Source organism: Coturnix japonica, chromosome Z (assembly GCF_054131305.1).
Source record: "Coturnix japonica strain WE chromosome Z, WE-NBRP24, whole genome shotgun sequence".
NCBI classification, from domain to species: Eukaryota; Metazoa; Chordata; class Aves; order Galliformes; family Phasianidae; genus Coturnix; species Coturnix japonica.
Window position 1 is genome coordinate 67,676,854 of NC_140702.1, and position 25,733 is coordinate 67,702,586.

Below are 25,733 nucleotides of genomic sequence, written 5' to 3' on the forward strand. Positions count from 1 at the left end.
ACTCTCTTTTTTTCTTTTCATTTTTTTTTTTCCTTAGTTCCTCTTAGTCTACAGAGCTGTGTTGTTAATTACATATTAGCAGTTCCAGTAATAATGTAACGATGTGTATATGCTAATGATGAATGATGAGGCATATATTTGTATGGAGAGCCTGCAGTGGGTTAGAAAATGCGAGATGTCTTCTAAACAAAATTAGCTTATTCTTGCTACTCGGGGAATTGAAAAGGAGATAGTGGGCAACTACCTGGGGAAGCTAGACCAGTTTTTGAATCAAAATGCTTTTTAAATTCATGCTATGAATTTTAATCATTTGTGAAATTGAATCATTCTTCTTTAAGTCAGTGCTGTGAGAGGACTAACTTGTTGAAAAGAAATACATGGTATGTGTCTGTAGTGTAGTTTGCCCCACACATGCTCTCGAAGTGCTGTGGTCTTTCTTCACCTGAATCATTGCAGATGTGGGAGGAATCTTGGCAACCTGAGAGGTTTTTCTGTAAGCACTGTTGTGTGATTTTATAGAAAGGCTAGTTGGTTCCATAGTTCTAAAACTTAGAGTTGGTAGTTGAAATAGAAAGATAATACAGGTTGAATCTTAGTGGTTCATAACTTTCTCTTGTAATTGTGTTGAATGTATCCAGCATCCTAGTTCTTATAGGTGTAGCAGTTGAGTCAAAGAGAGTGGTCATGTAGGAGGAAACAAAATGACCAGTGCTCTTCCAAGAGGGGATGTACTTGAACAGTTTTGTATTTCCCTAGTAGCATTCTGAGTCTTTGTTCTTACTTTTTCTGATGTACAAGGCAATGGGAGATCTCAAACAACAAATAGCATCAGTGATTAAAAATAAATCAGGGTGGAAATGCTCGCTTCTCAAAGTAGATTATAAAATCCATGTTGGTGGCTTACTGATCTCAGAATGGTTTTGGTTGAGAGGGACTTAAAAAATTGCAGTCCCCCCACTGTGGGCATGATTGGCTTTACAAGTTCTCACTGTCAGAGAGAATGGTTCTTCAGTGCATTTCCTCTTTGTTTATGAAGGCATCGTGCTGATTACCTTCAGAAAGATGGGGAGTACTGATGTGTTATTTTTGAGTGTTTCATAAATCTCACAGAAAAACTTCATCTCATCTTGGTTATGAACAGCCTTAAACGACTCTGAAACTGTAGGATAACAACCAACAAAGAGAAATGAAATTATAGTTTTTCTGTCCAGGCGATAGAAGGGAATTGAAAGTTGCAAGGAAGTTGTTTATTTAGGATTGCAATAGAAGTCGGGAGGAACATTTTAAGGAATCCTTCAGGTCATTCTGGAATGTAGAAGCAATGGAGAAGGATTTGTGCAGAAGTTTGAGATGAACAATGATAAAATAATCTGGGTGCCAATACATGTATTTAGCTGATAATTTGAAAAAGGAGGAAAAAGTGTGACATGAAGTGAGGGATTGGCAAAAAAATAGTTCCAGTTGAGGCAAAACCCTATGTTATACTTCTTAGCTTTACAACTTTCTATAACTAAACTTGTTGCAGAAGTGAGCAGAAAGTGGTCACAGATGGAAGTGTAAGCTGAGGTTGATATGACAAGGATCTTTGAAAACAAAGCATAATTTCAGTGGAAAACAGAACTGTTATATAGAAATACTTTGCAGAGCATGAGGTTAAAGGTTATGAAGAGAATATGTGGAGTTACACTCTTGCCAAGGTGGATTTTGAACAAAAAGGCAATTGTTACACTTGTGAATAGAATCCTGTCAATACCAGGAAACTGTTAGCAGTATGGATTAAATTCAGAGATCATGTAAACAGAGGCTGGAAGGTTGACTTTGGTACATAGAATGTTATATGTGACAGTAACGAACTTGTCCAGGGACACTTGATAAAATAATAACTTGATAAAAATAATTGTGTCAAATATTTGGAAAGAGTAAATGCACAGAAATGCATCATCACTAGAAGCAATGTGTAACGTTTGGGAAATGTCTTACGTATTGTTCCAAACAACTCGTATCTCTCAAAGGTTTATGGGGGTAAGACAGAAGTGGAGTATCCTCTGCCAAGGCTTATTCTTGTTGGTTTTGTTTGACTGAGCTCTACTCTTGGATTTCTGGCAGTAGTGCAAAGTGTTCATCTTCTGCAGAGATGAGTCTTGCTCTGTCCAATGTGAGATAAATACAGGCAGGACAAATACAGGGATGAATCTGTTTAAAGGAAAGGAACATCAAAGGTACCCTGTTCTGGTCAAGAGAAGGGAGAACAATATCAAATTTCTCAGTAGTACTGCTAAAAGGGCTTTGTCTACTTTCCAGGATCTTTTGTTGAGATGTGAGTTGGTCTAGTAATTTGAGGTATTGTAACAATTTTGATGTGCTATCCTATAATCATAGTTATTTTTCAACTGCATCAGTATTTTACAGTAAGAAAAAACCAAAACACCTAATTAGCTGATTAGTAAAAAGATGAGCAAGAGTTGTTTCAGGCAATCTTATATTGCCCCACTGAACCAGCATAGAGTGGATGTTACTTTGTTCAGGTCCTACCAAATAATTTTGGATCCACAGGTAAAAAAATCTCTCCCTTCTCGACTCATATGTAACTCCCTGTGGTTGTCCTGCTCCTGGCATGGGATTACTGACATTCTGCCCTGTTCTGGTCTGGGTGCTGCTTGCTCAAAGCCTGACAAAGACTGTGCTGATACAGTGAGTGTTTGCCTTAGTGTAAGTGGCAATTGATGCTGTCTTCAAGGGGCTTTGTTTTGGAAAGAATTTATCTCAAAGGGTTCCTAGTTTTACGTATGATTAAGGTAGAAGTTCTTCTACTTTTATGTGTGTTCAGAGGGGATGGTACCAGAAACTTTACTGCTGTGTTTCGTTGGCTTGTGATTGAGGTGAGGTGAAAGCTTAAACTGCTGCTGATTTCCCTTTCTCTGTGCTCATGCTGGTGGGCAAGGCTATCAGTCCATTCATCACTCCTGCATGTCTAGGTCTGCTGTTTCCTATAGGAGGGAGTAGGTTTCTAAACCCACGGGCTCACTTAGTTCAGTTTGACCTTTGATGCATGCCGCAGGTCAGACACCGTGCTCTGATGTTTGCCAAAATACTGCTGGGAAGAAAAGCTTTGCATCTGTAGTGGTAGCTTATTGACTTTTCTGTTGACATTGTATCTTTATACGTTTTAAGATAAAAATCATCTTGTGAGAAGAAATGATGTGTGTTGTTCTGGCCTAAGGAGAGCATTAACAGAGGAGCTTTCAGAGGAATAGCTTGGATTTTTAATTTGAGCTTGTCAAAAATAGGATTATGAATGTAAGAGCAAGTGCTCTGGTTGTATTTTGGTTGTGTGGAATTGTGTATGGAGCTCAGAGAGAGACTGAGTAACTTCTCCTTGTCACCAGTGACAGGTGTAGGAGGGAGCTCTTGCCAATATTTAGTGTTTTATCACCAGCTGCAGACATGCATTTGTACAAACTGTCCACTACTATACTGGCTAGGAATTGCCTGAAATCGTACACTGAAGTTTGAAAGAAACAAAAAAAACCAAACACCTCCCAAATTTTTAAATCTGCAGACCAATTTTCTGTGGCTTTTCATGTTTCCAACCAACATCTCTTCACTTCATGTTTCAACTAATAATCCAAACAGATTGTTTGTAGTGCAGAAGGGTTGATATATGTAATTGTACTTGCAGATTGTAACTGCTTTTTTTTTTTTTTTTTCTCCTTCCCCAAATTACATTAGGTGCATGGAAAAATTCAATAGAGGAATGGACTGCAGAAGACTGGAATGAGGATGTAAGTGTACCTTCTTGGACAGGTGGCATTCATTATTTACCTTTTCAGAATCGCTGCACTGTTTTCAGAACTAGATGTTGTAATGTATTATTTCTTGTATTTATGCAGTGACACTTCTTACAACACTTCCTGCTGTAATTCTGTTTTAAAAGAGTACATATTTGGATGAGCTTTAATCTTACATAAAATTGAATCAATAAATATTATTTTATTTTGAATGGTGGCCTATGTATGGTTAATAAGTGTTAGGTTTTATCCCTGATTAAGTATTAGTGAATTATGGTTCTTTAATGCATAATGGTGATGGATATTATCTACATATTTCCACCTAATGTTGTGTAGGAATTTAAAAGTCATATTATGGCAAGTCTTTATATAATTATTTAAACGCTAAAGTTTACTTTACTTTAAAGTTTAGACTTATTAATGATTCTTTTTGCTTGAAATGTGCGTTGTTTTTTTTTTTCCAGTTAGTTATCTTTGTGTTCAGAATATTAAGAGGAGGTAGTAGTGTGTTGAATTAGCACTTAATTTCTTCATTTATGTTATTTCATCATGTTGTGTTGTTTGAAGTACTGTAGCAATGTTTGTTCTTTAATAGGTAGGAGACGCTGCTTCATGCCTGAAAAATATTTGATGTATTTATCATCTAACGTTTGCTGTTATGAGTTTGCAGTGTATTGTAATAAAGCTGAGGCAGCTCAAAAACAAATGAGGTAGCAAGAAATATGGAGAGGAAGCATTACCGTTTCATTCCTTTTTCATCTCCTGTGGAAGTGTCTTCTACCAATTAACTCAAAATTATTTTTGGATGAATTCCATTTACCTTCTTCTGTAGTGTGATGTGTCATTATTCCCATTATGGGATATCCCATTATCCCTGGGAATGAGTGAACAGGTCGTTAACAAATAGGAAAACTCCTCACTCCTTGCTGTGTCTTTTGAGGAAAATTAGAGGAATTCAAAAAACATATTAACTAGTTTGAGCTTATTGGTATCAGTTGCTGCTATCAAATATTGTGTTCTTGTTTTTTATTTTGTCCCCTTTTTATTCTGTATTTACTAATGTTGGGCTAAGGATAGTGAGAATTTCTGGCTTTGTTTCTCGACACTATTTGGCACTGGTACAGCGCAGCATTTGTAGCACGGGAGAAACATTGAGCAGTGCTTCCTAGGGATATGTATTTCTTCGTTATTAAATCTGAGTAGTTTGTATATGACTTTTGGAAGGGTGCAGGTGAAATCTCAAGCCTGTTGTTAGTTTCCATTAATTTTGGAATGCTGGGAAAGTCCCTGTAATGTAGCAAGATTATTCATGTGGTGATGCTTAGAATGAATCAAATGTAGAGCTGCAGTCAAATTGGGAAAAATAGAGGGTGCTCGTTATTAAAAAAAAAAAAAAAAGAGAGAATACAGTTTGTACAGTTTGTGCTATTTGTTTTATTTTTCTACAATTTTATGATCTTTTTATGAAAAACAAATCTATTTCTAATAAAGATGATCTTGATCTTTAAATAAGTTACAGGTTAACTGTGAAGATGGAGTACTTCCTTAAAGGACATTTGATTTTATGACTTTTGTTTTTAAAACAAATAATCCCAGGATGTCAGAAAAACCATCTAGTAGGTAATGATCTGTCCTGCCAGTTTTGGCACGTAGAGTTTTGCATCAGTATCTGAGCTGAACGTGGACAATTTCTAGGGGAGCTACAAAGGAACCCAGACACAGGCCAGATGCTGTCTGGTGACTTTATCAATGCTTTGGAAGTGAAAAAGAAAATAACTATGAATATGTTCGGGGAGTTTTGAGTTTATTAGGTTAGTGAATAAAAGTGAGTCTTTCATGGAGAGAAGTTTGTATTTCTGCTAGACTTGACCTGCTCAAATTAAAAACAGTTTAATACAGCAGAGGAGCCAAGTGCTCTGCTTACATTTCTATTTGTTTGTGGAAACTGCTTCGGTGAAAATAGGAGACTTTATTTTGTTGATGAGGCATTCAGGACATGACAATGTAAAGACAAACTTTGAAGTGCTGTTGACAGCTCTGGAGCTTCCTATTAAATTTATGATCATATTCACCTGATCAAAGTAAGTAATTTAACCATAGAAACAATTGGGAGAGGGAGAATGTACAAATATATTTAAAGAGACAATGATTTTCTGCACCATAGCAGTGCTCTTTGCTTTGATTTGAAGCATAAACATTTCAGAACAGACTGGTTGGTTTGTCTTTGCTTTTTAGTGATAGTTTTTTTTTTCCTAGGAGCAGAACAAGAGCTTGCTTCAATTGCCTTAACTTCAGTGTGAAGCAGTAATGAGATTTAATTATTTCTGATTTGTAGAGGTTGGACTTTCATGAGGGTGCTCAAGTATATTTTCTGTTTCCTGTTGTGTATTGGCTGTTTATCGGAGTTGGTAGTTAATTCTTAGATATGTTGTCTGCTGAATTACTGCAGAATGGGTTTATCATAGCAACAAAGGCAGAAAAGCCCGGGCATTTCACTGCAGATGGAGTAAATACCCTAATGAAGTTGCCGTATGTGAATAGGTCATGACCCTGAATTCTGTTCTGCGAAATTGCCATTGCCTTGCTGAAGGATTTTTAGGTTTGGTGTAAATATTTTAGATAATTATACTACCTCTAGTAACTGTTAAATACATCCGTGTAATCAAAAGACAACCTTTTTCAACTGCTGAAGAAATTGTGTATTTTAACGAATGCCATTAGTCCTGCAGACTTAAGAATTAATTGCCTGATTTAAGTATGTGGCAGTTAGTTTGCTCCAAGGACAGTGTGTGATAAGTTTAAATGTTGTAGAACTGTTTACTGGAGACTTGGCAGTTGTTTTGCGTGATAGTTTACTTGTAGAGAACTTTTCCTTCGTTATACTCTGTGAATGGCTCCTTAATTTGCTTAGTTTTGGGGATTCATCAGTGTTATGGCTACAGCTGGTCTTATCCTGGGTTATTTCGGCATGAGGAGTTTTTGACACTGCAAGGAATTTAATCTTTAACAAACAGATTGCAGATCATAGGCTACTGTTCTGCCATTATCTGACCTCCTTATGCTGCAAGATGTCAGAATCTCATAACACCGTAAAAAGTACGGTACATGTTGTTCTAAAATAACACTTGCAGCGGGGAAAAGACTAAACAATTGAGAGATAGCCTCTTAATAACCTTGAAAGTTCCCTGTTAGTCTTGGTTAGTACAGAGATTTTCAGGCTGGTAGCTCTGTGCGTAGGATGGATTTGAAATGTGTTTCAGAAAGATGGGGATAAAGTATATCTTATTAACTTCAAGGGAAAGGAAGGAAATGTAAGGAGACTCTGTAAGGTGTTTTGTTTTTTTTTAAATCATGACACTGGGGTAGCTTTGTGCCTGGGCAGTGTGGGAACATTTGGATGCTGTTTCTGAGAGTTGCATGATAGCTGCCACTCAGCCCTGCTGTGTCCTTCTGAAATCACCAGTGTTTTTTAAGGAGAATCTCAATCAGATGAATGTGGGTATGGATATACTTGCTTCCTGTAGAGCTGTCCTTGTCATGGCAGTTGAAAAAGGTTGGTGTCTGTGATGCCCTTTAAATAGGCCCAGTAGCAATATACAGGACTAAGAATGTGTAATATCCTTTGAACTGTATTCAAATGTCACATTCCAAAGGGATTCCTAATAACTTTTTGAGTAGGTCAGTTATACTTTAGGTTAAAAGCAGGTTTATACTTGAATAGATAAAGGTGATTCTGTGCAAATTTAATACAGAAAAGGATGATTACACAGACGTGCTTTTTGTCGTGTTAAACCTAATCTGTATTGGTTTAAGATGTGTTCTGCTTGTAAGCATTCCTGCCAATAGACATGAGTTAGCCCAATAAAGCTGTAGCTATCATGCTATTTTTTTAAATAAAAAACAAGAAGTATTGAAAAAGAAAACAGGACCTTCTTAGTCCCCTAGAATGCCAACTAACCAGCCTTTCTCTTCCTTGCTACCCGCTAAGTGAAAACAGTAAAGGCTTCTGCTTTGAATGGAGTAACTGGTTGTACTTGAATAAATGCATTGTTTTCCAGCTCATGCTTGCAGAGCAATCAGTTTATGACATTACTGCTTCCCTTAGCAAATCTGCCAATAAGGAACACTGAATGCTAGCTCACTATGTACATTCAAGTGCAAATCTGCCTCCACTGTTAGTATGAACTGAAATATGAAACAGAGTAGATGAACTGGGAACATATACATGGAAACAGTACAGTGTGTTAGAATTCTGCAACATGATTTATAAGAGCTGTATTGTAGAATCTTAAATTTTATCTATGTAAGGTATTTTTATGCTGATGATATACCAGCTCTCACATTAGTTAGTTTCTACTTGTATATATTTTTCAGTTGTTATTGCCCAAATTCGTGTAGGTACCATGGTATATCACCATGTGTTTAAGAGATGAAACTTCTGAACACTTCAGTAAAATTGGTTCTTGATTTTGTGGAAAAGACTTTGCAGAAATTTGACTGTTTTTGTCTGTTAGAGCTGCAGTGTACCTGGCTGTAACAGTTGCTTGACATTTACTTTTGTCAGGAAGTATATGACCAAGACACAGTTTCTTCAAAATGTTGTTAAAATGAAATATGAATGTGTGAATGATTAAAATACTCTTTTAAAAAAAATCTTTTTCAGCTTTCTGAAACGAAAGTTTTTACTGCTTCTTCTGTTCCGGCTGAGAATCATGTGGCTCCTGGGCAAAGGTAAACTCTTGTGCTTTTTCTCCTATATCTTAAAAAAAAAAAAAAAAGCTCTTTGTGAAGCAGTGTTAGTTTGTACATATTAAAGCAAATGGTGGGTTGATATAATGTGAGGATGGCCTCTGTCAGAGTGTGGTTAAGCTAAATGCAAAACTCTTGCTTCCAGGTAGTTGCTTCTGTGGCTTTTTGTGTTACCATGCAATAGGTACATGGCTGGTACAGAAGCTTTATCTAACACCATTACTATTGTCTTCAGTTTCAGCATGTGTTTATTTTCTATTTGTTTGGCAACAAGGCTTGTGAAGGGCTTAGAGAATGTGCCCCACAAGGAGCAACTGAAGGAACTGGGGCTGTTTAGTCTGGGGAAAATGAGGTTGAGGGGAGACCTTATTGCTCTCTTCAAATATCTGAAAGGTTCTTACAGTGAGAGCAGGGCTGGTCTCACTGGTGACAGGATGAGGGGAAATGGCCTCAAGTGACAACAGGGTAAGTTTAGGTTGTATATCTGGAAACACTTCTTTACAGAAAGGGTTGTAAAGCACTGGAATGGGCTCCCCAGGGAGGTTGTTGAGTTACCATCCCTGGGTATGTTTAAAAACCATTTGGATGTGGTGCTCAGGGACATGATTTAGCAGAGGGTTGTTAGAGTTAGGGTAGCATGGTTAGGTTTTGGTTGGACTCGATGATCTTCAAGGTCTTTTCCAACCTGAGCAATTCTGTGATTCTAGCCAAACTTTTCCTTACAGTGTTGATGTGGTGGCACTGCTTCAAAAGCCAATGATTTCTCAAGTGACAGAAGGCAACTCATTTGAGGCTTCTCGGCAGCAGACCTTTGGCCAAGCACTTGTCTTCACAAATTCTCAGCACAGCAACCAGATGGCATCAAGAGCTGGCAGTTCCAGTGCTGTGAACTCCTATTCCCCTCAGAGCCTGGTAAAATTGTCTTATGCTTTCTAAATACTCTTCATTAGCAAATATTACAAGTTAAGCAGTGTCTCCAGTAACGGTCATTTCATGAAATGCTTCTGAGTTTGTAAAATTCAGGTTATAGATGCTACAGAAATGGGACTGAGGATATCCTTTCACATTCACAAACAAGCCTTCCTTTGTTCTTGCTGTGTAGTTGTTCCTTGGTTTTCATGAAGTTATTGTATTAACTTCTGAATACAGAAAGGTGCATTTACACACGGACTTAGAACAAAATCATTTATTTATAATGAAGAGCTCAGTGCCAGAAAACTGCGATGTAATACTTCCAAGCACGTATCTGACTGCTTTGTGAGGGAACATGAGTATTTCTGAGTTTATATGGAGTGATAAGACATCCCTTCTTTAACAATTATTAGAATTTAAAATTGGTCTGTTGAATCTTTGAAAATCTTTTCAGCTATTAGTAATCAAATGTATTTTTGAAATGTCTTTTTGAATTACTTGTAATTCAAGTAATTACAGCCTGTGTATCAATAATAACAGGAGGATCCAGGCATGTGCTACAACTGCTGAATTTTTCACTTGTTATAAATTAGCAATCTGGAGCTGAAGAGGTTTTACTTGTTGCCAAATAGCAGCTGTTGGCACTGACCTTATGATTATGTTCAAATGATTAATGAAATACTTAACTCCCCTTCTCCCTGCCTTTGTTTATTTTAAATTTTTTATTTTGTGTTTTCTTGGTTTTTTGTCAGTCTGCAGTTCTCTGTTCTGGCTTTGGTGATCTTGGATCCTCCAAATTGGCAAACTCTACAGGATCCCAAATTTTGGACCAATTGAAATCTCCAGGTCTGGGCCAGTTTACTTCTCAACAAACCAATAGTAGCTCTACCACCACTACTACAACTACCCCATCGTCCTGGGATCTAAAAGTGCCCATTTCTCAGTCCTCTGTCCTTAGTCAGTTTGGTAAGTGTTTGACATAATCTCTCTCTATTAGTCTGTAAAATCTCTTCAGCCTCATGTCAGCTGAAAATTGCATTGATGAAAGGCTTTTTGCTTTAAACATAATGCTAATGATTCAACTGGTTTCAAAATTTTAGTAAAGTTTATCTGCTGGTAATAGTTGTTAAAAATATATTACGAACTGTGTTTTGGTTGGCATAAAAATCCACAGAATCCATAGAATGTGTTAGTCTACAGAGGTTGTGGAGCCTTCATGTAGTGATATCTTTAATTGAGCATGCCTGACTACTTAAGTGGAGCTCTGATGTGACTTAGTTTCTCAGCAGTTCCAGGAGAATAAGTCTCTTGGTCTTTCTGCCTTTGCTGCTTCTAGCTGAATACAAGTTTGTATCTTGTTGTCTTTTCCTTGTTTTCTCTCTTAACTATGACTTGGACTTTGAGTACTACATAATGTTGTCATAGTGTGCATCTTCTTGCTGTTCTTCCCCTGTGTGAAGTCTGCATGTGCTGAAAATGTTGCAAATTAACCATTTTGTCAGTTTGGAATTGTACAGATTTTTCATTTCTGTATAATTGGCAGAAACAGTAGTGACTGTGACAGGAACTTTTTTTTTTTGCTGTACAGTTCATAGCAGTGTTCTCACTGTAAAGAGTGTCTTGTTACTATCCTGAGTGTGTGTGTGCATGTTGCCAAATAGATCAGCAGCCAGTTTAGTAACATATGTAATTTTTTGTATGCAGTGATTCTGTAAAAAAAAAAAAAAAAAAAAAAAAAAATAATGTAAATTTTAAGTTGGTAAAGTGCATTAAAAGCAACTGAATAAAAGAGCCCCTTTGGCTTATGAGTGCTTTGGATCTCTTACAGTTATTAGATAGTGCTCCAACCTGTTCGTTGGCTTTCAGCATCTGAAAATTATGGAAGAGGAAGACTTGGGGAAAAAGTTGTAGATGTCCCGTGTCTGATGACTTTCAAGCACATGGAGATCTTAGATTAGTTGCTGTTTGTGCTGAAAATCTTTGTAAAGCAAGAAATTGTAACTCATAATACTTCTAAATTGCAAGTCCAAACCCCTTGAAACTTATCAGAGTTTATTTGCACATTTACTTGCACTGAAATGCACCACGTTTGGCAAAATAATGAGTAAAATTTTTGTTACCTAATGCATATTTTTATGAAACTGTATAAATGGGTTTAATTCCTTATTTTTAAATAAAACTAAATACCTGACAAAAACTGGTCATTTGAGGTACTGAACTTAATATATTGGCCTTATTGTTGCAAGGATAATGTTCTATGTAGAGCTTGTGTAATGACTTTTGGAAGAGACTTGCAGCAGACTTGCAGCATTGGCTTTCAAGTGTGTCAGGTCACAAATTTTTTGCTAAGGAGCAGGAGCATGAAGAGCTGAGTTTAATGCTACTATTTTGATTTCTCTTCCCAAACTCTGCCCAGACTTTAAATCCCAGCCGGAACCATCCCCAATTCTGAGCCAGCTGACCCAGCGACAGCAGCAACAAACACAGGTTTTCCCTGTACCTCCTCTTGGGCTGGAGTCCTTCTCCTCCCAGGTAAAACTGCGAGAGCCCTCACCAGTAGACACCTCCACAACTGTCAGCAAGATGTTACAGCTCCCCACTATGTCTGTGGACAACCAGGCAGTGACACCCCATCACAACCAGCAGAAACAAATAAAACCACCAAAGCGGAGAATAACTCCAGCATCCAAGGTGGGTAATTTGTTGGCACCTGATTCTTAGTAAATGCGCATGAGTTACTAGGGAGAAGAGGAGTTAAGACATCACACTTCCTGTTTATGAAGTAGGGATTTCTAAGTAGATATCTCAACAGTCCAAAATACAATGATGTTGTCTTTTCCAAGCACATATCTGATTGCACTATGTGGAAAATGACTGTTGCTTAGTGATTTTTGATTGACTTAAATGGCCGAAAAGTAAATCTTAGATGAAGGGAGGCAGATGTCTATGATACTTGCATTTCACAAAGCAGCATGGCTTAGGCTTCAGCTGCAGATCAAGGCACAGAATCAGTAAGTGAATTTGAGATTACAAGAATAAAATTATGTGATGTAAACTGGAGGGTTGTGACACATGTAGTTGCCAGCAACGACTGAGGTAGTAATTGAAGAAGCCTGTAGTTACTGGAGTTAATGTAGATAGCAAATAAAAAGTTGTGGCTTTTTTTTTTCTCCATTTAAGATTCCTGCCTCTGCAGTGGAGATGCCGGGATCAGCTGATATGACAGGGTTAAATGTTCAGTTTGGAGCTCTGGAGTTTGGATCAGAGCCTGCACTCCCCGAGTTTGGATCACCTTCTAGCAGCGAGAATGCCAGCCAGACAACCAACAATAGCTTGTACTCAAAATCTGTGAAGTATGTGCACGTTCCCCATTCACCTTCTTAAACATCCTCTTTAGGGATCAAATTTGTGTGGAATGTGTCAAGACACAATTGCCATCTATTAGAAGGGGGAAACATGATGGCTTGTAAGGCTTTCTTTTGTCTGGACACTGTGTTGAAAGAGAAGTCTCTTTAATAACAGCCAAAATCTTCCAGATGGATTGATTTGAAGCTGGAGGTGACTTGAGTGTAAATAATCTTTAAGCAAGCTAGTCTTAATGTAATTGCTTCATGATTTTCAAATTTGCTGGAGGGCTTTTCCTCTCAGTGCAAGTTTTCTTGCATTTGATCAAGGAGAGTTGAACGTGGTACCATCTTCATGTCAGTAGATGGTGCAAATTGTGGATATGATGCTCCTACAGAATCATAAAAGTAGCCAGACTTTAAGTATGCAGAAGCTTTTACTGAAATGCTAACACTGATATTGATACATTTGTATTTATCAAAAAGTTATTTCCTCCTTACTTGTTCACAAAGTGTCATTGGTAAAAAGCTTCCTGAAGTTTATACAGAAATACAAGTGGACCTCCACATTTATTTCTAGTTTTATAAATGAATTAAGCTATTTAGAAAGTAAAACATAATGCATGTTTCAAAGTATTTTTTCTTTTTTTTTTTTTTCCTTTTCTTGTAGTTAATTCTGTTAGATAGTTACTGCAGTGATAGAATACTATTGTCAAAAGAGGTTTGGTGTTTCTTATCATATACCAGACTTTGTGGATCTAATTTTTTAAGAGAGAGAGAGATTATTGTTGTTTGTCATTTGAGAGGGAGAAAAATGACTGAAAATTGCTTGTATCAACTCTTGTTTTGGTTGGTCTGGTAGGAGGAGGGTGAATGATGGTTAATCCATCTGGTGGATTAGGAGAAGTGATTACTGGAGGCCAGAGAAGGAATATACTTATTCAAGAATTTCTAATACAAAAAATGCAAATTTGACTATGTGTTTTACTTAACTGTTTTTATTAGCTCCTGTGTAGGAGCTGATATGTTCATGAAGGTGTTTGAGATCTAATTTGCCATCTTGGTAAATAATTTTTACTTTTTCCAGTGATCCTTTGAATACCTCTTTGCCAATATCCAATACAGTACAGGAGTCCACCTACACAACCTCGGCCATCACCTCTTCCAGTCTAACCTGCTCATCCCAGAGCACTAGCCCAATAGCAACAACTTCTTCCTATGAGCAGACCTCTGTGCATAGTAGGATACCATACCAAAGCTCTGTGGCTCCATCAGAACCAACTCTAGTTGCAGTTACGGTGAGTGAATTTCAGAAAAAAGACTTTGGAAAAGGTGAAATATTCTCATACCTCTTAGTCTTTAATTTACCCTGTTATATTAGTACTCCTAACCAATCCAAGTGGCTTCTTTGATTCCCAATACCTGCTGTGTTATTTGTGTTCCCTTTTCCTATTGTGTAGCCTTTATTTGGCTATGCTGTATTTAGAATGTGTATGCTTCTGATTTTGTGGGTCTTGGCATCCTAAGTTGATGTTTGATCCTTTCCTTTAGTAGTACTTAACATTCTAGTTAAGTTTCCTTTCCTGAGGCTTAGGTTTTAAAAAGGAGACTCTCTATGTGAATAGCACTCACAGTGTTTTGCTGTAACCTGATGGTTTCTTTCCAAAGGTAAATAATTTTTTAAATCTTAAGGAATCTAGCCAATAGATCTCAAACTGTTTGTGGCCCCTCCAGCATTATTCTTCTGTTGGATTTAGACACCATTAGGAATTAATACTGTTTTATTTTAAAACACATGGGATGAGATCTGATTTAGGACAGAGAGGAATCCTGTTGGGAGATGCTCATTCCATATACAGAGAGAGTAGGTGCTCTTGTAAATTTGTTTTAAGAGAATTTATTAAATATTTAAGGAACTTGTGAGAGTTTATAAGTTTATTTACTTCTGGCCTGTGTTATGTAATGGCTCAGTCACACTTGTCTTCTGCACTAGCTCCTATGTACTGGTGAGGATCAAGCATAGACTATCCACTTCTGTTCTCCAGCGTTATCCAAAAAGCAACTGGTGCTTCTCAAGTCTTATCTTTCAATGGAAAAAAATTGTCGTCTCTGTGTAACTTGGATAGTTAAAATTGTGAGTTGCATTAGATCAAAAGCACAACCATTTCCTATATGTTAATGCAATTCTTTCATATTGATGTGAACCTGAAGTTTGTAATATACAGTACAAGGGAAAGTCTCCTGCTGATGGGTGTCGTATGGGCTGTGTGTGGGATTATGTATGCTCAGGACACTTTGCACTTGAGAACTTACGTGGTTTTGTTCAAGGCAGTAAAAAGCTAATTTTCTGCCTTGTCTTTCAATTTAGAATGAATATCAAATTTTGCATGAAGCATGTTACATGTGTGTTTGATTCTGAAAGTGTAACATACTTCTAAGATAATGTGTTAATTTCTCCTTTGTTTACAGAACGGGCACAGCGGTGTCAGAACACAGGCAACTCTTGACAGTAAGTTTACAGAGTGTGGTTGTTAACAGGACTCCTTCTAATCTTTCCTTAAGTTTTGGTATGCATGCAATTTTAGCAGTGACATCTGGTTGAAGACTTTCTGTAATTCTCCCTGCTTAATTTTTTGACTAATCAATCTGACTTGATTTTTGCACTTGCACAGGATGTACTCCTTGCTTATTGGAAGGCTGAAAAATGGAAACAGCTCTGTAGAATCTATACCTACTATGCAACACTGAGCGGTATTGAGCATTAGAAAAGCTGCTTTGCTGCTTTTTCTCCTTTAAAAAAATTCTGAAACTATTTAATATACGGTTTCTTAACTTTTTTTTTTTTTCCAATTTTTGTTTGGAAAGATTCAATTAGCATAGCATTTTAGTTAATAAAGAAACAGTCACATTCTTTGAAACCGCCTCTTGTTGAGCATAGTGCTCAGTTGTCCAGTTGCAATCTGGTAGAGAATAACAGTGACCAGCATGCTCCCTCTGCTGGGTGGCTGCAGTCTTGCATTAGAGGAATAGTACAGTGTGCTTTGATGCGCTTCTTCTCATCTTAGCCCTTTTTTCTTCTCTTGGGGACTGGTATTTTACTTGTAACACTCCTTGTCTCTTTAGGAATATAGTTTTGATTTTTCCCTGCCAGCCTCCCCAAGACAAGGGCTTTCAGTGGACAGTTTCACAAACTTTAAAAAAGAACAGATGCTTTATTGAAGTGACAGGCATGACATATTGGGCTTGCTGTTGATAAATGCTGTAGCTGTAGTAGCAGTAATATATGATAATAGTGCTAGCTAAACACAAGGTATCCCAGCTATTCTTCACCCAAAGATGAGGCTCAGTGATTTCCAAGGGGGTGTCTCCATCTTGGTGGAGGAAGAAGAGCTCAATATCCTATCTCTTAACTTTCTGCACTCCTTGTTTTCTCTGCCTTTCTCTTCCTTCTTCTCCTCTTTGCACCCCTTCAAGATTCTTTCTTTCTCCTAGAACTAAAGCCATGTCTGTTTCCTTCCATGGGGTGATGGTTTAACAGGGGTGCACTGGGGGTTGAGTATCATGTTATGTGTCACGTGTTTAGCAGGTTCTTCTTAAAGCTCATTAGCATACTGAAGGATGTTAACCTTAATATTTGTTTTATATTAATGAAATGAAAGGCGAGCATTGTGGCCTTTTAGATTCTGTGTTGAAACGCAAGCAGTTCATTCCTGCAAGCTTTAGCCAAAATGGGACTGTGCTTGTTGCTGAAAGACTCCTTCCTTCATTTGTGTTTTGTGCTGACTTTGCAGATCTCTGTCCCTAAGGCTTACAAAAGAGATAAGCAGTCACCATGTGTTATGTGAGAATCACACTCCTAAAGCTTTCTTCCTGGGGTTAAAATAATTAAAATATAGTTCTTGCTCTCCTGGCCTTTGTATGCTGCTTTGTGGAAATTTTCAAGCTCAGCTGCTTGAATAAATATCTTCTAGAATTGCAGCATTTCATTTCTTAGTCTATTCTCCCCTTAAACTTCTCGGATAGCCCAGCTTTTTTGAATTTCAACATGGAAAGAGCTCGAGTATTTAGACCTACTTATTTTATTAGTTTTTTTTATTCATGTCAGGTTGAGTTTAAGTAAACAGGAGTGAGAATACATGTCCAAAGATTTACCTTATAAAAGACTGTAATACGCAGGACAATTTTGGACATAGAAAACTTTGTCATGTACAGAATTAACAACTGAATTTTTAAATTCACTACTGGGTTTGTGTTTTTGCTATGGAAAGCAATGATCAGAGAAATTCTAATATTTCAGTAGTTAATCCATAGCTATTAAGTTAAACTTTTTCTGTGCCAGCTGCCTTTTGACAGTACTTCTGTTTATCTCAGGCCCATATACTGGGGTCAGTTTTCTCCCATGTATCTGTTTCATGCATCCAAACTGTCTTGCTTTTTATTAACACTTGAAGGTAGTGGCTTTTTGTTTTCTATATTTGCTCCTAGTATTATTTGTTGTTCATCCTTTGTCTTTCCTGCTCTTGCTTTGTAATTTCCAGGTCTCGTTCTTCTTAAGCTCATAGCAACTCAGAACAAGTTAGTATCGTAATTCTGACAATCCTGTTTGTCTCGTAGTTTTCTTGCATGCCATATTCAGGCATAATTTAAAAGGTCTTAGAGTAGATGGCGATACTCTTCCCTCATACTAGGGACATCTACTTTGATTTCAAGTGAATCCTGGCACAAATGTATTACAGTTTTAAGTAGTGTTTACTTCATATACATAACAATATGAATGTTATCAGGAGCTCTCAGGTAATACAGTTGTGTCCTCAACTATGCTTTTTTTTTTTTTTTTTTTCCCTCTTTCTTTTTATTTTATCAATTGTATTTCCTTCTTTGTTGTCAGCCATCATTGTGCTTATTGCCAAGATCAAGACCTCTGGCTTTCTGTTTGCACGGCACCCAGTCTGGCAAACTGACTTGGGTCCTTCAGGGGAAAGAACAGTGTCAACAGAAGCATTTTTCAAGTATCTGACTTAGGTTGAGCTTCTAGGAGTGTGTGATTTCACAAGCATTGTGAGATACCAGAGATCAACTCGGTAGTGCCCTCTGGTGGTGAGTGAGGGCATGGTCCTGGCAGGGCTTATACGTGACGGCGCTCAACTATTTCTAAGATTTCTTTCGGTGTTTGGCTAATTCTGTGCATTATCCTTCTTCAGAGGACGAGAGAAAGAGTTGGGAATTATGTTAGTAATGGTAAATGCACATTTATGGTAAACAAGTTCTACTGTATATAGGCTAGGAATGCTAACCACCTGCTGTTGTCTGGATTAAATAAAGACAATATTTGACAACTGTTTGACTGTGCTTAATGCTTTGCTCAGCTTTGACATTTTATTACAGCTTCTTTTATACTACTGCAATGCACGTTTGAATCAGTACTCCAAATTAGTTATTTGTGCCTCTGTACTCAAGCTATCAAAATCCCAAACATCAAAAGTGCACTGTAGGTTGAAATGAAGAACTGGAGCTGTAGATACAAGTAGATTTTTGCAGTACCTTAAAGAGTGCAAGCAACTTTTATTTATGGAAAGGGACTGAACTGTAATGCTAAGAATTTTAAAGTGAGGGTGAACTTTTGAACAGAAGCACGTGAGCAGGTAGTGGCAAATAATGTGCTGAAGATTGTAGTTTACAATATGTGTATCAGTGAAAATCACAAACATATTCTAAGTGAGGAACTTAAGGAGAGAAACTGATCACTGTGTCGTCATTCCTTCATTCCGTAGTAGCCAGATAATTTAATTCTGACCCTGGCTCCTATCAGTCAGATTTCTCTAAAACAAAGGTAAAATACTTATATGTGGTGTTTCTGAACCCACCTTGGGAGTCAGATATGTTGGAATTTGTCTTTGAATGTCTCTTTTCAACTCATTGCAGCTACTTCATCAGTTTCAGTGTCTAAGACAGAGCCTTCTCCCTCACTACCTTCTGCTGGTTTGCTGCCTACTGTGGTATCCAGTACCACAGCGCTTCTGCCTTCAGCATCACAGCATGTGGCAACGTTGCCCAGCTTGCCTCAGTCCAGCGACTTGGCCAGCAGCTCACTCTCCCAGCTAAGCAGGTACAGTGGAAGTTGTGGTAAACTGTGAAGGGAGTGAAATTTGGGTAAGAGGTGTATATAAGGGTGATTGCACATAGGAGCTGTCAGACAATGAGGTTCCCTTTACTGTTATGAATTATGATTTAGTGACAGATTCAGAAGAGACTAGGTTTTTTTGCTTGCAGAGTAGGTAATATGGGCTGCTTGTTAATGACAGAACAGTGCTGCCATCAAATTTTCATGGCATATTAATGCTTCTATGTTTCAATGGGCTCTTGCTTCAGTATCACCAGCTAAATTAGCGGAATTGATTCTTCCACTTTGCTTTTCCTGCTTTGTTCACAGTGTCTGCTTTATGCTTGAATTTATGCATGAACAAAACACCACACAGTAAGTCATTTCCTTAAGACACTTGAAATATGAGGTTGGTGTTCCTCGAAGTTTATGCAGAACTGCTCATTTACACTCTCATTTTTTTTGTCCCTGTTACTTAAGCTTTTTCCTCAGGGAGGTGACATCCTGGAGCTATACTGATTTGTCATGTTTGTATTCTCTCATTTATACTTTATTTGTTGATGTAATAAAACTAATTTGTTGGGATAACACATCTGTAGGCTAGATGGAGTGTGGTGGATTCTCTTTTACACTAGTGTTGGTATTTTGTTTTGGTTTGGTTTTTTTTTTGCTTTTAATGGATGTTGAATAAAATGGTAAAAGTGTCAGCAAACTAAAATGTTTTCATCAAAAATTAGGGAAAAAGAAAAAAACATATCCCTAAGCTTGTTGAAAAGCTGTGTGTATGTTAGCAGAAATTTTGGTTGGAGGGCTGTTAACAGTTGAGCAAACACCGAGTGCCATGAAAGGGTGATGCTTGAATTCCAAGTGTGTCTGGCTTGGCTGTGCTGCAGCTTGTTTGAGTCACTGCCGTACGTCAGATGATGGGTTGGAGCTTCTTATATGCTGGACTTCACCATTTCTTGCTGCCTGAAATGATGTTGTCCTATTTCCTGCAGATGGAGAACAGTTTAAAGCACTTAAAGCAAGACTAGTCTGTGAAATTGCCAAGGCTACTGGGGTCCATTGCTTTCAAGGACTGACATAAGCATTTGCTATTAAGTCAGAGTGTGTAATTTATTCTGAATCATTGTACAAGGTGCTTTTAAGCATGAGGCAGTTTGATATTGGCTCAAGAAAAGGTTGCTTGTAGGGATGCGTATGTGAATGTCCCTGTATACATAGAGTTGTGTGTATATGTAAGTTTTCTAAGAAGAATTCATTGTACTAATCCTATGCAATTTCTTTCTAGCTCTCTTTCTAATCATCAAAGCAGCCTCTCCCCTGTCTCAGTGTTATCTTCAGGCACATCACATACAGTAAGTCCTGTTAGCATTTAATATATACTTAGCATATGGTCACTTTGAAACATTCTTAATTATCAGGAAGTTTGTTGTGTCCCAGTACAGCAAGAACTGAGATGAGGTTTATCTCAGGACAGGAGGACTGTTGGCCCTCTAGTTGTCATTACTGGTTACGATTTGTACTCGATTGAGAATAACTGTTAGAGGCTGACCAGTTTCATAGCTGTAGAGAATATTTTTGTGCCAGGAAGGGGAAATGCAATAATGAGAGAATTCGTGCAATAAATATATTAAAAATAGCCTTTAAAAGTGGCTGTTAGGAACTGCTCTGAAAGGTGGAATACTAGCAATCTCCACCAAAAAAGTTAACTGGGAAAATGCAAGTAGTAGAGTGGTATATATCATGACAGTGCCTCGTGACAGGTGGTATTAGAGTTTATTACATGGCGTTGTTATGTGAGTATTTAATAGTTCTGAGAAAAGCCAAATGGTATTGAACACAGTGCTGTAAATGAGGTTGCACAAACATAAGTCAGGCTTTGGTGTTCTGTGATGGAACACTTCTGTGCAATTTTAGTTAAGGTATGTTTTTTCTTTGTGTGTGTATTTTAGTTTGTGTTCTTTATTCTGAATGAATGTGTAACTTGAAAATTCACACAACAGGAAGGAAGGACACGTGCATGAGTTGTTACAGCTTCTGTGTGGTGGTGATGATGATGATGTTGTGTTTTGCAAGTGTGGCCAGCTTTTACAGTTAAGGCACTGTATTATGCTGGTTTCAAGCCATGAACTCCCTTACTGTCACATGTTACTGTAATATACCTGGTCTATTTGTTTACCACATTGTGTCTGTTGTGGGGTGTTGCAGTTTTAATCTTTCCAGTTGCACAAGTGCACTCTGGAAATCCCAAGAGCTTTGTACTGAATTCTGAAAACATTACCATCTTTTAAAAGAATATAAGAGCTTATTTAACAGAAGAGCTAGCTTAAATAGCAGCTCAAGAGCAAGAAATAATGCAATAGACAGACATTTGAAGTTCTGTGATACAATTTTCTAATTTCATAGCTGTTTGAATTTATTGTAGTGAATTTCCATGAATATTTAAAAATCACAAGCTTGCGACTTAGTTGCTTGCTTGGTATGTACTTACTGCATATGCTATTAAGCATTCTCTTGCACATGCTAATGTTTCTTAAAAGATGGTTGTTTTTTTCCCTCAACATCTTTCACTGTGGTTTATTTGCTCTGTGATCCTCATCCTTTTTGTCTTCTTTCTAGCACACTAGTGTTGAGAACACAACTTCGCTCCAACCCGCAACAACCTTTTCAGCTGCTTCAACCTCAGCCACTAGCACCACATCATCGGTTGTCAGCATGGCAAGCAGTATGAACACTACAAACAGCCTTGGCCTGAGCGTTACCAGTGTGTCTATGCCAGCTGCCACCACAAGGGCAGCTCCCTTAGTGTCTTCAGGTTCGCAGTATTAACAGATCACGTGGATAGACAGAAGACTTCATTCTGCAGGGCTGTCAGTCAAGCATCTCACCAGCAATAACTACTGTGCTAAGAAATCCACACTCTTTGACTAGCATTTTCAGCATGCTTTATTTGCTGGCTTATAAAATAAAGTTGCTTGCTTTTGTGTATTTGAAATTTGTTAGGGTGTGGTGTGGCTCTTACATAGCACATTCTATCCTCAGAGACTTTATAAATTGACATGAACAATTCTGACTTGTTTTGAACTAGGATCTACCTGGTTCGTATTCCAGGTTGTAATTAGCTCTTAACTGTGAGTTCACATTAGCTTTAATTTCAGACTTCTCTATGACTTGAGTTCATTAGACAGTATTAAAATACATTGCTGTGGCTTGATTATTGTATCATGTCCCTACTGCCACATATATAGAGGAAAGAAGTATCTGATGGATGTTTGGGTTTTTCTACAGCAAAATAACCATATTGGAAAAAGGGTCTACTGACAGAGAAGCTCAGGAGGCTTCTTGTACTGAAGTAGAAGCAATACTACATGTCTCTCTTGCTTCTCTGATCAACTTAACTTGCTAAAAGGAGACTCTGTGGAGGGAAGTGAACAATTTAAGTATTTAAATCAAAATTATACGTGAGAATTTGTCATTTCCCATTCTCTGTAAATTGAGTATTTTACTGACTGAAGTGCCTTCTTTTACCCTCTGCTTCATGGAAGCAACTGAAACTGTCCCAGTCTTCTCTTTGCTTTTCCCAGCTGCAACAAGTTCCCCACAAAAGGTACACTTGCAGCATTTAGTGCTTACTTGTCCATTGCTGGCAGCAAAGGGGAATGTACTGACAGAGCAGAAAGTGAAAGAATTTATTTTCAGATCAAGAGCATTGCCTAAAGTTTTGCTTTCAAGAGAGACCTTAAGAATTGTGGGAACTTCTTTCCTGTAGTTCTGCCGAACTAAATAACAAAATTGGACTGTTCCCTGATGGGATTGTTTTCAGCCTAAATTAGTTTGTGCTTTCCTTTCCTTGACATGTGGATGTGAAGCATTAAATTAACCGGCATTAAATCCTTCTGTATTGTTCTGCTCTTTAAAAGCTGAGATAGTGCAGCTCCAGGGCCTGTGAGCTATCTTGTCTCAGTGCTGAAGCCTTTTCTAAAGATTTTTTTGTTTGTTTGTTTGTTTTTAAGTGTCTGTATTTTGGTTCTGCAGGCAAAGCTCCCCCCAACCTGCCCCAGGGTGTACCGCCCTTGTTGCATAACCAGTATATTGTGGGACCTGGAGGACTTCTACCTGCCTACCCAGTAAGCAATTTAATTGTACTTGTCCTTAAACCTTGATGCAAGTGGGCCCTCCAGACCTGCTGCTGTCTATGCCAAGGCATTTGAGTTGACAGGAATTGCACCTGGAATTTTTGCTGTAAACTTTGAAGAAATAGGAATTATATTTATTGGTGCTCACTGATAATAATAGAAAACTTCAGGATTGTTTCTACGGACCTGACTGAGCTACATTAGAGTGATAGAACATTTCAGCCTCTGCCTGACTCTTATTTGCCTGGAAATTCTTTGGTGCTCTGTCATTGCACAGTGAAAGATTTAGCCCTACACCATTAATTGAGGCTGAGTCTAGATCAAGCTGTTTAAAGCCCTGAATTCATCAACATCAGAGAAAAGTGTTATAATTTTGTATTTTTATCTGTCTTCAAGCAGATTTATGGTTATGATGATCTTCAGATGCTTCAATCCAGGCTGCCAATGGTAAGTAAATAGCTTGAGTTTGTTTCATTATCAACAAGTTATCTTCAGTGTTGATCATCTGTGCCACACAAATTACTGTACAATTCAAATTACTTCATATAGTGGTGATTAAGAGCTTATCCGCATGTTTCATGTTCTGTTTTTTTGAATATCTAGAAATGATTTCACTAAATGTTGTAGACTGATATAGAGCGATTATTCCATTTGACCATCTGCAAATGGAATATAGAAGCATGTTCTGTGCTTTGACTAGAATTCTTTTTTTCTGTATTAAAACAACAGTATGAAATATCATCAATTCTAATTGAAATCTGAGTGTGAACTTCTAACAAGGAGTGACATAGTACACAAACAGGTATCTGTAATGGCATAGTATACACGTTGACAACCACTGTGTGCATGTTACATATTGTGAAGGCTATTAGAATCTGACATATTTGCAGTATGTGATATGGTTGCAAACACTTCAACAGATAAGCAGCAAAAGGGAAAGTATGAAAAATTTTTTTAAACTGACTCCAGAATATACAGGACATGTTAGAGAAACTCAGATTCTAAGCAGTTAGACTCATAAGGATCCTTGGCCTACAATGTAAAAGGGTGAAGAGTTGTTACCCCTCACCCTGAAAACTGAGGTGAGGATGGTAGCATATAACTCAGAAAAATAAAAAGGATAAAGCAGTGCAATGTGTGTATAAAGGGGGAAAATAAATAAATAAATAAATAAATAATGGAGCAATGAGCAGCGATCTGAAGAGAAGAGATATTATTGGGTGAATGTGTTCGTCAAGTTCTAGTAAGTACCAGGTCTTCTGTGCGGAGTCTTGGAGTTAGCCAGATGGAGTACAGATGGAGTTACAAGATGGAGTCACAGAGGTCCTGTAATGAAATAGGGTAATAAGAGTAGTAGTACTGAAGCAAGAAACAACCCTGTGGCATTGGGAAAAATAATAATAATAATAATAATAATAAGTATGGGAGAAATATTTGATCTGATGAATGTGAGGTAAAGAAATGGGCAACAGACACAAGCAAGAACACGCTTGGATAAAAATAGAAAAGCTACTAGTAATGAAAGCTGTGCTGCAGAAAGTGTTAAAGTAGGTTTGTGATGATAGAACAGATGCTCACTTCACAAAACAGAGCTGTGTTGACTTTAGTTCATGTAAGGCAGTGAACAGAAAGTCTTGGAAATGTGGGAAGGGTTCCTTGGTTGGTGCACTATGGGTAAAAAAATGTGAGATGAGAGTGCAAATATTAACTGTGGTCTGGGCTCAGCAGTGTGCATGGTACAGATGAGCAAGACGTGCAAGAGCTGTGGGCTTTCCTGGGTTGTGGTCAGTGTGGGCACCCAGTCCTCCTATAACAGAAAGATGTATGCTGCTCCAAACCCATGTCTGAGCCTCTGGCTGCTCTTGGTAGAAAGGAGCATGCTTATGTCCTGCTTCACACTTTTCCATGGACGTTTGTGTCAGAAAGGTGGTGTAGTTTACATTTACCTATAAAGGCAGAAGATGCTGCTAAAGAGATGAAAATGGGAACTAGTTCTTTAAGCTTTAGTTCTTGAAAAGTGGAAAAGGAGTTACACAAATCGAGCATCAGAGATTTTGCCCGTGGCTTTCACTTTTGGCTATTGGTTTTTGTGGTCTGCGAGCAAGTGGCTTGGCTGTGTGTGGGGCGGTTGGTGGAGATGCTTGTCCGGCGGTGGGTTGTGGGGTGGCTGGCTGCAAGGGTTGGAAGGGGGATGTGAAAGTGGTGGGGCAGAATGTTCTGGGCCAGCTGTTGTGCAGATACTTTTCTTTTTTTTTCATCCTTTCCTTTAGGCGGGCAGCGAGAGCTGTGGTGATTCCTTCAGTGAAATCCCTCTTCCTGTTCGACTCTGCTTTTCTTACGTAATGCCATAATGCTGTAATTGGCCTTGGTCTTTCGACTTGAGTGAGATGTGTGTTTCCCGTGGTTTGCTTCCCGTGCATCGTTTCTGTTTGTTTTTCACAAAGCATTGACAAGCGATGCGTGATGGAAGAACCTTGGGTAGTTTCCGGCGGCGTGAGGAACTTTGGGCCGGCTGCTGTTGCGGTCGGAGGAGGCAGCGCCGCCTGTGTCGGAAGCTGCTGAGGATATGTAGAAAAGGCTTGTGGTTGAGGAAGAAAGAGAAAGGGAAGGTATCCTTCCGAGCATGGCCTGCGGCTGTGGTGCTCGTCAGGCGACGCGTCGCCTTCCTCCATGGTCTTTTCCTTGCTTCCTGTGGCATCGG

At 38.2% G+C, this 25,733-nt stretch overlaps 1 protein-coding gene and 1 non-coding gene across 30 annotated transcripts in view; both read left to right on the forward strand.

Moving 5' to 3' along the window:
* The window catches only part of UBAP2 (ubiquitin associated protein 2), a 121,163-nt gene that overhangs the window by 42,502 nt on the left and 52,928 nt on the right, over window positions 1-25,733 (forward strand). For 13 of the 29 annotated variants that reach the window (XM_085529749.1, XM_085529763.1, XM_085529750.1 and 10 more), the window contains 13 exons: window positions 3,730-3,782; window positions 8,452-8,519; window positions 9,263-9,449; window positions 10,202-10,415; window positions 11,866-12,140; window positions 12,630-12,802; window positions 13,881-14,091; window positions 15,263-15,302; window positions 18,716-18,899; window positions 20,185-20,251; window positions 21,516-21,711; window positions 22,932-23,023; window positions 23,429-23,479. In XM_085529749.1, the coding sequence (XP_085385875.1) occupies window positions 3,730-3,782; window positions 8,452-8,519; window positions 9,263-9,449; window positions 10,202-10,415; window positions 11,866-12,140; window positions 12,630-12,802; window positions 13,881-14,091; window positions 15,263-15,302; window positions 18,716-18,899; window positions 20,185-20,251; window positions 21,516-21,711; window positions 22,932-23,023; window positions 23,429-23,479 (1,811 nt within the window). Of the gene's footprint in view, window positions 1-3,729; window positions 3,783-8,451; window positions 8,520-9,262; window positions 9,450-10,201; window positions 10,416-11,865; window positions 12,141-12,629; window positions 12,803-13,880; window positions 14,092-15,262; window positions 15,303-18,715; window positions 18,900-20,184; window positions 20,252-21,515; window positions 21,712-22,931; window positions 23,024-23,428; window positions 23,480-25,733 lie in introns of those variants that run through there. The other 16 variants (XM_085529754.1, XM_085529765.1, XM_085529755.1 and 13 more) reach the window with 6 other exon arrangements.
* LOC116652576 (small nucleolar RNA SNORD121A) lies at window positions 12,261-12,345 on the forward strand. Its single transcript, XR_004305736.2, has one exon. It is a non-coding gene; the product is annotated as a small nucleolar RNA SNORD121A (small nucleolar RNA).